Consider the following 12,387-nt stretch of genomic DNA (forward strand, 5'->3'; position numbering starts at 1 on the left):
AATCCCATATTTCCTACCATTGACATTTACCAGGAATCATCGTTAGGTCACACCAACTTGTGTGGCAAGTTAGACCAGCCACAATGTTAGGGCAAAAGCTTGATTTTAATACTTAATTGTGAGTATAGAATTGGAGGCTAGAGGCCCATTCATTTCTTCTGGTTAAAGGCCATTGCGCAAGCAGCCTTTGAAGTTCGATTACTTCAAGGTCCATATACCACCTCCCAAATCTGTCCGTGTCTCTGTTGTAAGGTTTAAAACGCACCACTGTTTTCTATAGCATCTTGCATGCCATCTGTTTTCCAAATCACTTTCCTCAGCTGCATAATTTAATTATCGAGAGAAGAACTAGAGGGGGGAGGATATGGAGATGTATGTAAGGGAAATTTGTTTGTGAAGTCTCTGCACCCAATTCTCCCTTTCAGTGTGCTGGTACTAGAAGACATAAAGTGGCATTTCAGGAGCAAAGGGGACCTGGTCACACTAACAAGACCCTCAGCTTCCCCGTCTCCCTGGAGGAGGTCCATGCAGGGAACGGAGTCCCACTGCTTCAGGGTTTCATGTGCTTGGCATAACACAGGACATGAACCAATATCCCCTCTCTGCCTGCTGTCCAGAGCTTTTCTTTCCATTTCTCTGGTCCCCTCTTCTTTGAGGCTGTTCCCAGCCATCAGTCATACTTGCACCTATGGGAAAGCCAGGGTTAGACCCACTTTTTTTCAAATCCATCATTGCTATTCTTCACAGATGGAGGTGGCAGGCTGGGGACCAAGCTGTGTTTGGGTCTTGTTTTCTGAGGGCAGCCTGGTGGGACTTGCGAAGGGCAGGTCAGGCTCTGCCGGAGTGGGTGGGCTAAGGGAGCGGGGAAAGGTCGGAGAAGCAAAAAGAGCAATGTCTGACAACCCACGCCCTGCCAGCCCATGTATGCATGAAAACCTCAGACTCTCTCTCCTGCGACAGACTGGGGAGATTAAAAATAGCCATTTGTTTTTGTTGATGACAAGGTAATTTTAACACAGATCACTTCCCCAGTCTGTTGCGCCGAGTGCCAACAAGCAGAGGGATGTGGGAACGAGTGGGCGGCACAGGGGCCGGAAAGGAGGAGGCGGACGAGAGCCGCTTCCTTGGGGACAGCAGCAGCTCGCACAGACGATTCAAGTGTGGTTTCCCTGGCAAGGCTGAGTGAGGAAGGAGGAGTGGGTCCCACTTCCGTGCGGGGACCTCCTGGGCGAGGTGCATGTGCTCCCACTTGCATCGCATGATCTCAGCAGCTCAGCCCCCTGCTCAGAGCATGACGGGGTCCGGCCCCCGCGATCACACTGTATGGTCCTTCGCAGGCTTTTCGTTCATCTGGTCTCTGATGGAGTGTCAGATAGAGAAGGGAAATTAAATAAAAGATGTCACCACAAAGTTGGAGGAGGTCTTTGGTGGCTTCATCCTTCTTCCTGGCTGTGTTCCCATCCCAGCATGGATGCATGTGCATGTTTCCCCACTGAAATGGATGTGTCTTCCCTAGACAAGAGCAGTAGAAGTTCACTCACTGTATTTTCTATCATTTCTACTTTTCCTCTAGTGGACTCAGTACAACAAGATGTTTAGGTCTAATCTCACCAAAGCAAACAGAAATCCATGCTGAAGATCATTGCCAAGTCAAGGATCTGAAATTTTCCTACCTGTCCTGGTTCATCAACCACAACATACTTGACACCAGCTCTTTCTCTTGCTTTTTCCCTTCTCCATTTTTGCCATTGAGATTTTAGGCATCTTGAAGGCAAGATTTCAGCCACCCTGGGAGCTGCCAGAGGGGGCTGGTGGAGTTGCTTGTTCACTAGAATGTTTGTAGAAAATTTGTCATAGCCTGACCAGATCTAATTGGCATGATGTGTGAAGAAACAGGCGCCTCGGATATTTTTAGTGCTCTCCAACCTGTCTAGCACAGGTCTGTAGGGCATTAATTAATTCCAGTCGTCTGCCAGTTGGTTCTCTTGAAGATGGATTCTCACAAATAATTTGGCTCCACGTGCCTTTTAGATCCAGTGATAACATAACAGGATGCTGGCATTTATCATCCGTGGTGTCTTAAACATATCTTTTCTGATCTGTTTGATACTTTGGACATTATATACTTCTTTATTGCCTTTGCAAGTACCCATCTTTTTCTCCTAGTGGTTTCATTACTGCTACTTTAGTCACTGACAGGCAGCAGAAATGCCCCCAATTAACACATGGACCTTTCTGTAGCTGTCCTTTATTTGCATAACATTTTCTTCCCTGTCCAGGCTGAGTGGAGCGTTCTGACCACTTTCACTTTGCTTTCTGCATCCAATTATTTTTACTCTGTGTTTTTACAGTGTAGTTCAGCTCATACCAAATCTATTTGGGTAGCTTTACTACGTGCCATCTGGTCTGTGTTTGATTTTCCAGGAAGTTTGGGCTTTCTTATCCGTAATGCCACTAGCCTCTTTTTTAATTTCAATATTCTTTACTGTCTCTGTGGGATGGAAAACAGAATTGAAGGGCCGCCTTTCTCTGCTGGCTGTGCTACAACCTCAAACTTAGTCTGGGCAAAAAACAGATGAGTTTGTCCCATGTATCCAAGAGGAGTGTGAGAGACCTTGTGATTATAGTGGGAACAGGTAATTTTAAGAACTTCTAATATTAAGTTTGCAAAGCAAAAATTATTTTCCTAACTTTGCATCATGTGGCAATGCAAACAAATGCATTTGAAATACATCTCCACCCCTATTGACATATATGTGTGTGTCTATGCCAAGGATGGGGAGAATTTCTAAAGGAGTACATATTCCCTGCCAATTCCTTGCAGACTGATGCAGGGATCTAGTGCTAGTGTCCTGTGGAGACACCCGACACGGCTGCTTTCCTCTCTGAAGAGGCCTCCGGCACTATTTTGCCCCAGCACTTTGCTGCCCTGATGATTTGTGGAGACACTTCAGCTGCAAATCTCTCATGCTCACCAGTTGCAGTCCTGGGGAAGAAGCTGAACTAGTGTTAGAACTGGGCTTGGGCTTTAGTTTAGTGACAGACCTCTGAGTGTGACTGCAAGGGGCATCGCTTAAATTCAGAGCTTTATTCTGAAAACATGGAATAGCTCCTACAGACCTACAAGGGTCTGAAGCCCCTGAGAAGGCCACAGGACCACCTCCATTGAGCCATCCTGTGAAACAGGGCTTCTGGGAGACACGTACCCCCCAGGAGGGGCTCACTCAGCTCACCCCTTTATGCCTCTGCCCCCTCTCATAGAGAGAACAGTGTCTCTCCTTGAGCAGTGGGTGAAGATTTGTAGGGGGAGAAACACCTGGTTTTGGGCCCCTTCTTGTCCTGAGAGGAGTCAAACTGCAGGTCTCAGGTGGCACCTGACGACCAGATTGTGTGGCCTCACTGGTGCAGGGAGAGCAGGAAAACTGCCTTTACCCTCGGTAAGAGGTAGCTGCACCAGCTGCTCTCCGCTGTTGGTTTGGCACACGAGCAGGCCTGGGTGCTTGAACACCAAAGACAAGCAAGGGTAGAGTCTATAATTTGGCAGGAATTTTGGCATGAGTGCGGGGAAGGCTGTGTTCAAAAACGTCTGGCCCAGCCGCTGCAGCACTTGCCAGTGATGCTCGGCGCCCAGCATCTGGCTGCTGCACAAGGCCACGGCTGTCGCCCTCTTGGCCCAGCTCTTGGCAGCAGTCTCACGCTCTTGGCTCTCTGGAGCACGCAGATCCCCACAAGCCTGGGGATGGGGGCATCTGGCAGGGTGGTGTGCCCCCTTGGGAGGGGAGGCAGTGGTGGCACAGCACTGCTGGTAGAGCTGTTGTGTCCCCATCACGCGCCTCTGCAGTCACCCCCGTGTGCCATGGTGCCATGCCCCATAGCTCAGTGGTGGAAGGCCTCAGAACAGAAGGAGGAACCGCACTGGTGCCGAGCCCCAGCTAGGCTTCCTCTTAGTTTCCTCTCTCTTTGACGCCTGAAGCTGTGTGTGCCCTCTGGAGCATCTCTGGAGGCTAGGACATGCTCCTGCCACCCTTTCCAGCTCGGAATTTGGGTCAGGAGGGGTGGGGAGGGCAGCCTGCAGCTGGGCTTGGTGTGGACCCTCCCCGTGCTGATGGTGGGGACCCTGCCTGGTTGGTGACAGCCCTCAGGGAGACTTTAGCCTCTTTTGGGGGACCTCTGCAATCGCAGAGCTGTAGGTGCTAAGGTAATGTTTTGCCTGGAGACTTAAGGACTTTGAGGCCTGCAAAGAGCTTTGCCCTCTTGGACCTTGGTGCCTCCATGCCTGCTCAGTGCTACTGACTACTCCAAGTCTCTGGGAGCAGGGACCATCCCTCGCCCCAAGCAAAGCTGCTTGTTGGGGCGAGGTTTCGCATGATGCAAATGACAGTTAGTGCCTAACTTGGATACAAACAGGACGTCAAGCACCTGCAGGAGCCAGACCCCAAAAAGCGTGGGGCACACGCGCCTGTTCCTGCAGATACAAGCAGCGATGAAGGCCCCGGGGCTGTTTGTGCCTGAAGACCCTGACCTGCCAGCGCTGCTGGGCCTTGCTCTGCCCCGCGTGCTCCTGGACGTGCATGCCCAGTGATGGGAGACAGCGCCTGCAGCCGTTGCGTGAAGAAAAGCAGCAGATCAATTCAAAGGGGCGGCCATCGGTGGCTCAGCGATCAAGACAGCCCGGCTGCTGTGGTGGCAACCATGACATCACTGCCGCCTCCCTCCCAGCGCTCAGGCGGCCGCACACGGCCCCTCGGCAGCCGCTGCAGAGCGCGTCCCCCCAGCCCCACACATTGCTGACCCTGAGAACAGGAAAAGTGGGTCTGGCTTTTGCAACTTCTCCAGAATGCGACATTTTCTACAAAGTAATTAGAATGCTGGGCTTTTTTTCTCTTTTTCTTCTTTTGCTGCCGGGGTGTTTTGCACAGGTTGGGACTGGGATTGTACCTGAGTGATGTGCAAAGGCTTGGTTAGTAACACTTTCAATTTTCACTTGTGGTATTTGCTGACATATCAATATTGCCACATCGCACCTGCCATAAGATGTCTGACACCATCAGCTATTTCTAGGGCTTAGGAAACAGCTGATAGTGAAGACTGGGACTGGCAGAAAAAGGAAATGATTATCTAGCACTGGTATAGGAAATGACTTACCAGACAAAACAGCCAGCTCACAGGTATGAAGCCCAGGTAAAAATCAGCTCCATTTTGTAAAAATAACAAAGTTAAAAACTTGATTCTGGCAATATTTTAACAGGAACCAACCATTGTGTTCTTGCCAAACCAGAAGTGACCCTCTGTGTTTCAGTTTCCTTGCTGTACCTTGCAAAAACATTTGTATTTCTTGTCTGCAATGCTGGCCATGTTTCTCCTCTGTGGAGATATTAACTGTACATTATTTTATCTTTATTTCTGCTCTTTTGTGTCTATGTTGGCTTCAGGACAGAGTATGGCTCAGAGGTAAGCTTTTTTATCACAAAGAGAAAATAACAACTCTCTCAGCCTTCAGTACACAACCCCTCAGCAAATAGCTCACAGTACAAAATATAAGCTAATAAATCATTCTTCCTTTTAAATAAACAGAATTAACTTGTCCTAAACACTTCTGATGACAAATAAGGAATAACTGAGACACACAGTGTTGGCAATAAGGACAGTAGTGCCAAGCACCCTGAACCCACAAGAATGCTAATGGTTTTTAAGCATTGTGGAGAGCGGGAGGGGAAGAAATATATTTGTTAAAAGGCATGGTTCAGATCCCCGGGTGGTAGGCAGTGATGCAGCTTCGGTGCGGTGTTAATTGGTACGACTGCCTGGCGAAATGTCTCTAAAATAACAGGCACTTAAGTTCAAGATGCACTGTTGTTTCAAATACCCATTGTATAACCCAGAGAGTATTTGGTTTATTAAAGGAGGAGGGCAGAGCACCGGGGAGGCGAATGGAACAACGGTATCTTTCTGCATGGGCACTAATCCAGCCAGCAGGCAACAGCAGAGCCCCCTTTCCCCCAACAGGCTGAGGCTTCTGATGAATTTAATGTTCTCTGAAGACCGTCTCACTTGAAATCAAACTCATTTATGACCTTTTCTCTGAGAAGCAGGACAACAAAATCCATAATGGAAAGGCAGTCAAACAGAAGATGAGGATGTGATTTTCTTTAAAATGAATGTTTTATTCATGAACTATTTATAAAAATGTGTAAAATACACGCAAATATATTTGATTTGTTGACTGTAGTTAAAAATATAAAAATATACTTAACAAATACATAAATTAAATTGACAATAGTGGCACAACTCTGTGTTCACCCAGTGTTTGTTAGGAACACAGGTATAAGTAATTATATAGCATATGAGAATGGAATATGTGCTGAAGATGTTTTTCAGACACTACTCCAGGCACTGGCAAAGAATTTATGGCTAGCCACACTTCAAAATCGTGGGGTTTTTTCACTATAACATACTGCCCTGCTGTAGAGCAATATATATTTAGCTACTTGACATTACTTACAGTATTTCTTTAGCTTTCAAATAAACCAAGAAACAACCAAATCATCATGCATATCAATCTACCAGCATCATAGACACTGTATGTGCCCAAATTCCACAGTATTTGCTAAATTTAGCTAGTCCCTAGTCTCCAGTATTTCCTGCCAGTCTTAAAAATCAAATCCTAGTCTGAACTAGCTGTTGATCTGTGAGGTCACTGATAACAGACAAGTTTGCTTTGGCCATAGTGGTGCTACCAACAGGTCAGGAGTTTGACTTCGTCAGCCTGAGAGGGACAGTCAAGGGCATGCAGTCCACAGTGAGCTGCCTAAGTATGGGGGTGCACACTCATCTTCTATTCAAACTCACAGCCTCCTGGGACTACAGGTCCCAGATCTCACAGCTCCAGAGCCCGAATGTCTGTGACAGGGCCATCAGGGGCGTCGTTGTCATTTTATATTGCATTATATTCACACAAACTGCATGTCTGAAGTACTGAAGGAAATCTGAAAAAATGTAAGCACCTGCCATGCCACTCCTTGGTAGCGAAGCTGTGGCTGCGGTAGGCTGTATCTCTGAATGTCAGATGTGTTTCTCCGATCTGTGGCCCTGGGAGGAGATGCTAATACAGTCATTAGATGGTTATTGTTCTCATCCCTCTAGCCCATATATTAACTCCCAGGCTAAGGAGCACAGCTAAGTGCTCATGTACTCCTGTCTGTCTAGTATTTAACTTTTTGCTTTCAAAGTCAAAGTGTAAATAACCGTATATAATACATAATATAAACTTAAAGCTCACACATTTTCTTTTCTCTGTTCTACAAGTGAAAGGAAATTCATAGTATATCATGGCATAAAATAATATTTCTGGCAATTTTAGGCACGTATATAAGCTGTATAAATAACTATAGCAGCAGAGAAAAATTTATAAAGTTGCACTTCTATGACATCTTCACAGTATGCCTATTTCTCTCACCCACTTTTGTGTTCCATTAGTAACAAAAAATATCACGTATCAACTCCAGCTATGCAAAATCTTTTTTTTTTTTTCCTACAATCGGTAGTGGATCTTGTAATTGTATTGCACAGGTTAAAAAAAGTTACAATTTTTTTATTATTAAATAAATTTCAATAAAAAAATTTGAATTAACCTAAAAGCCCAACCCTGCAAGTGCTTCAGGAGTGGAATGATATTCTTCAGGCAAGCATTCCAGTTGACTTTCATGAAAGTACTCAGGTAGCTTTGTGGACAATGCAGAGATTCACAGGACTGGGCTCCAAGTGTGCAAATCTTAGCTTATGGATCAGTAACAACACTAGCCTTGCTTTATAACATTATTATTGGGAAACATCAAGAAGGGAATTCTGAACATCATTCGTAGACATTCAAAAGAGAAACATCCTCTTCAGCAGAGGATGTCTTTTTCCTTAAGAGCTTTCTTTGTTCAGTACATAGGCTCCTTGATACATTACCAATTTCCCATCGGTCTTGTTATTCAGCTTAGAGGCCAGTAAATATAATTAATTATACTGCTAAGTAGGTGTTAACATTAACAAAATGCTACATAGATACTTTTTACTTATTCTCAGTGGATTTACACTGGTTTCATATGACCAGAATTGGCTAGAAAGCAGAAACAGAGCAATAATGTGTGTGTACAGTCTCACGTATGACCTGGCCAGGGAGAGATGTAAAGCTGCTCAAGAGTATTGTGCCAGAGTGTTTAAGGTCATCTGTCATGTTATTAAGTGATGAGGAGGAAGAGGCTTATGAACTGCGTCCGTTATTAGCTGAGAAAAAAGATGAAAATAGCTGTCTACTACAACATTGTCATTTTGGGTGCAGATTCGTGAACTCTGTAGGTGTGGAGGACGGAGTTGAGAAACAATGTTAGAAGAAAGAGCAGAACTATGTGTGTCTTTCTGAAAATGATGAACAACGTGCATACATAGTATACAATCAGACTTTTGCCCTCAGATCATATATTATTGAGTGAGTTCCATTTCCCTCAGCATAAAAAAATGACATAGTAATATATAGTGTGAGATAATTTATAGGTTACATTTCGTACGTCTTCACAATGTAATTGTACTGCTGGTAACTAACGTGGTGATCTTCATTCCTCAGCTACCGCTGCAAAAAGAAAGGTCTAAATGCAGCGCACGTAATACAATGGCAATTTCATGATGCCCTAAGTTCAGCTGTTATAGCAAGGTCAATGATCAATCTAAAGCTGCCATGCTTGTTTGTCCTTGCTTGCTAACCTAGAGTCTATCTAGCAAAGGAAACAGAGCAAAAAGGGGCCTGAAGAAAATCTGCACATTTCTTTGCGGTTTTGCTTAGATTTCCCTCTGTGAAAATGGCTTCCACCACAATGCTAGTTCCCTTCTTCTTCAGATCCCACTAAGGGTGGTGAATCTTGAGGTTTGTCTGGGGCCAAAAAGGATGTACAAGAGGAATAAGCAGTATTTTCATACAGAGACCCCTGAAAGATTAACCAAGCTTACATGTTCTGAGCATGTTCTTACATGCTCTGTGAAAGCTGATATGAAGGGTGGCTTCTGAGGCACATGAAGATACTGGGTCAAGAAAGGATGAGACTCCAGATGGAGCAGGAAGGAAGAGGGACTATCAGGCTGTTTCCATCTCTCTAGGAAAACCGGAATGACATGGGTGTGCGTAGTCCTGCTGGTTCTGATTTGGAACGATTTAAGAAAACTATGTTAGACCTCCCTTGCAGATTTCTTCAGTCATCGTCAGGAAGCTGTTCCTACCGCAAGGAGAGTGTGGCTCCAATAAGTCATGGTGAAATCACAGCAGTCTTGGCCCAGGGCCACAGCAGTTCCTCACTTAGGCACTTAGGTGTATTGGCTGGTTCTCTGGAGACTTTCAGAAAGATTTATTTCTCTCCAAAATAGAAGTGGAATTTAGGCACTTGTCTTCAGCAGCAAGCTAAGTTTTCTCTAGGTACGGGTAGATATATAAAAGGAGAACTACTAAGCCCTTCCTTCTTTTTGTGATGGAGGAGAACTGTGTACTGCCTCTTCTCTATTTGTCTGAAGAGTGTTTTATAGAGATGAAGAATAGGTGAACAGAGTGTTCAAATCAGTCCTTTGAATGAGAAGCCTCTTTGCAGAGGAGAGAGGATGTGCCTAATCTGCTTGGCTGGGCATCATACCTGGTGAATGCTTTTTGACTGTACTTGTTGCCAATCACTAAATGCTTTGAGTCATCCAATGATTAGCACAGCCCTGCCAGCCTATATCCCCTGGTTTACTGATGAGCCTTTTTCTGTTCCATCTGCCCTTGTGGTGGTGACATCAGGCAACATCTAAGTGGAGGAGTCTTTCTATGCAGACATGCTGGGGCTACGCTTTCCCTTTGTGAAAGCAAGTGGCATTCAAAGGAGATCAACACTCAGGCCAAGGCAGCTATGCTGCAAGCGGCTTAAGGCCGAAACCAGTTGTGTAAACTGTGGGATATATACCTTTATATGTCCTTATTTCTATACGTTTATAAATCTCTATTTTTTTAGCTGTCATGGTACAGCATTGTTTTTAATAAGCTATTGAAGTTGTGAGACTTCACATCCTTACAGGTCTGTTAACGTGAATGTCTGAAGCGTTTCCTTGAATACCTTTCTCATTATAATTGTACATAAGTGAAAATGCACAGACACAGGCTGTGGTCTGATTCTGCTCTCTCAAACCAGTGTAAAGAAATCACAATGTGACCTGTCTCCACTCAAAGCATGTGTGTGGGAAAGGTCTGCTAGACTTCATGGCAGCGTGTGGTGTTTTATATTTTTCTACTACATCACATTAGACTGAAACAGTTGCTTCTATTGAGGTGGACCCTGTTTTGCTTGGCTGTTAATGAGTTCTGTAAAAGGTATGTCATTGTGTTATGGGTTACACCCATTTTCGTCAGATCACAAGCAGTAACTTTAAAGTGTAGAGTAGCATTGTAATTCCTATAGAGGACTACTGTTCCCTTGCTTAATAGTAGCTTATTTTATCTCACAAACACTGAACTAGTTAAAACAAATGAGGTTCTCCTTATAGGATTTTTCCTGTCTGTTACATGCCAATACATAACCTGCCCCAAACGCAGCAGTCCTGTTAGCCATACAATTTAAAATACTTTATGTAGAACAGCTCATAAAAACTGTGATAAGAAAAAAATAGTATTATCTGAAGCTTAATATTAATATAAACAATACAGAAAAAATACATATTTACATAATGCCAAAATACAATTATATACATTAATATCTATTACACTTAAATTATAGATCTTTAAAAAAAATCACCAGACCAATAAATTATACACAGTCTCAACAGAAAGGTCTGGCACCTTTCTAGTGCATGAAATACATACATAAAAAAACCCAAACAAAACCCCTAGTTAACAAATGTGGTCACAAAAGCAGTTGCCTGTAACATTCTTAGTGCCTTGAATAAACAGCATCTGAAAGCAAGGAAAACTGAGATTAGAAAAAATAAAACAACCCAGGTGGTTTCATGTTCAGCTCTGCCAGCTGACTACAGTGCTCTGAAAGGTGGTTGTGTGGCAGCAGCGCAGGCTGGTGACTGATGAGACAGCTAAAGAGCAGATCCCACCTCTGCTTTTGCTAGCACTCCCAATTTGTGGAACCCTGGTTATTTCAGTCCTTGGCCTCCTCCAGTCCTGCTCTACCTGTTGATGACAAGTCTGATTTCTATGGGCTAGATCAAGAAAATTATTTTTATCTCTCATCATATAATCTCAATTCCCAATGTCCAAATTTGAGGAGCTACCAAGATCCTGCTGTCTGACTCTGAAAACTTCTACAGCTCTTAGGAATCAGCTCTACCAGGACACACAGGCCACCTCTGCTTACAACTTCTCCAGACTGGTCCTCTGGCCATGAAACCAGGAGGTGAAGGGCAGTGCTAGTGCCAGGTTTGCTACTCCTGCAATTCTTACCCCCAAGGGACTGGATGCAATCTAGGGAAAAGAGCCTATAAGGATGCAGAGTTGGGGGAGGAGGAAAGAGCATCGTCTTGAACACCTACATTATCCAGTCAAGGCAGATGGGAACTCTCCTAAGGCTGCCTGTACAGTCAACAGAAACTGAGGGTGATTCAGGACATGAACACCACCAATGACAGAAGAGACCAGCAAGCCCAGCCAGTGGCCTCAGTGTGCATAAAAGTGGATGATGTAAACACTGGTGAGGTAAAGGAGGATGCCAATATCATGACAGGGAAGAGCTTCAGTCCCCAAACAGCACAGGAATCATGAAGTGTGAGACAGGGAGAGCGTGACGGTAAGGTAGGAGCAGAAGAAATGTTATAGTGACTACTACTGGAAGAAATAAAGATGCAGTTGCAAGAGTGACAAGAGCAGAGCAGTGAAGAAATGAAGGTCCAGGAAGAGAACAAGTATTGATGGCAAGGGTTACCACAATTTGCCCCCTCAATTACATTGTGAATGAGCTATTACATTTGAAACACTTCACAATTTGATAAACTTGCACTTACCTCTGTGATATTCTGGATTCACATTTTCATATATTGGAAACAAGGGATTTTCTTGTTCACTGCGAAGTTTTCTGGTTCTTAACACATCTCTCACACATTGATGTAGATACACATATTGACACTGCAAAAGAATTTTTTTTTTAAGTCACTCTGGGAAATTATGTAATTTAATTTTCTGTATTGTGAAAATCGTTACAGGCTAACTCCCTCACACAAAATCAAGGGTGGTGTTAAAAATGAAAATATACTTTGACAATTAATCTCCTTTTCACACTAGTAATATAGCAAACTTTTGTGATCGCCTGTTTTTAGAAATGCTACCAGTAAAACATAAATGAACGTAATATGTTTTGATGGATCATGTCATGAGTGAAAGCTCTA

The 12,387-nt window shown here is 44.2% G+C and overlaps 1 protein-coding gene across 2 annotated transcripts in view; it reads right to left on the reverse strand.

Annotated features, from left to right (window-relative positions):
- Nucleotides 1-6,152: 6,152 nt before the first annotated feature.
- The window catches only part of PTPRB (protein tyrosine phosphatase receptor type B), a 66,004-nt gene continuing 59,769 nt past the window's right edge, over nucleotides 6,153-12,387 (reverse strand). Inside the window, exons 33-34 of one of the 2 annotated variants that reach the window (XM_059817008.1) lie at nucleotides 12,007-12,127; nucleotides 6,153-10,951 (exon numbers count right to left, since the gene is read on the reverse strand). In XM_059817008.1, the coding sequence (XP_059672991.1) occupies nucleotides 10,929-10,951; nucleotides 12,007-12,127 (144 nt within the window). In that variant the 3' untranslated portion in view covers nucleotides 6,153-10,928. Of the gene's footprint in view, nucleotides 11,180-12,006; nucleotides 12,128-12,387 lie in introns of both variants that reach the window. The other variant, XM_059817009.1, reaches the window with a different exon arrangement.

This window comes from Gavia stellata, chromosome 4 (genome assembly GCF_030936135.1).
Source record: "Gavia stellata isolate bGavSte3 chromosome 4, bGavSte3.hap2, whole genome shotgun sequence".
Taxonomy (NCBI): Eukaryota; Metazoa; Chordata; class Aves; order Gaviiformes; family Gaviidae; genus Gavia; species Gavia stellata.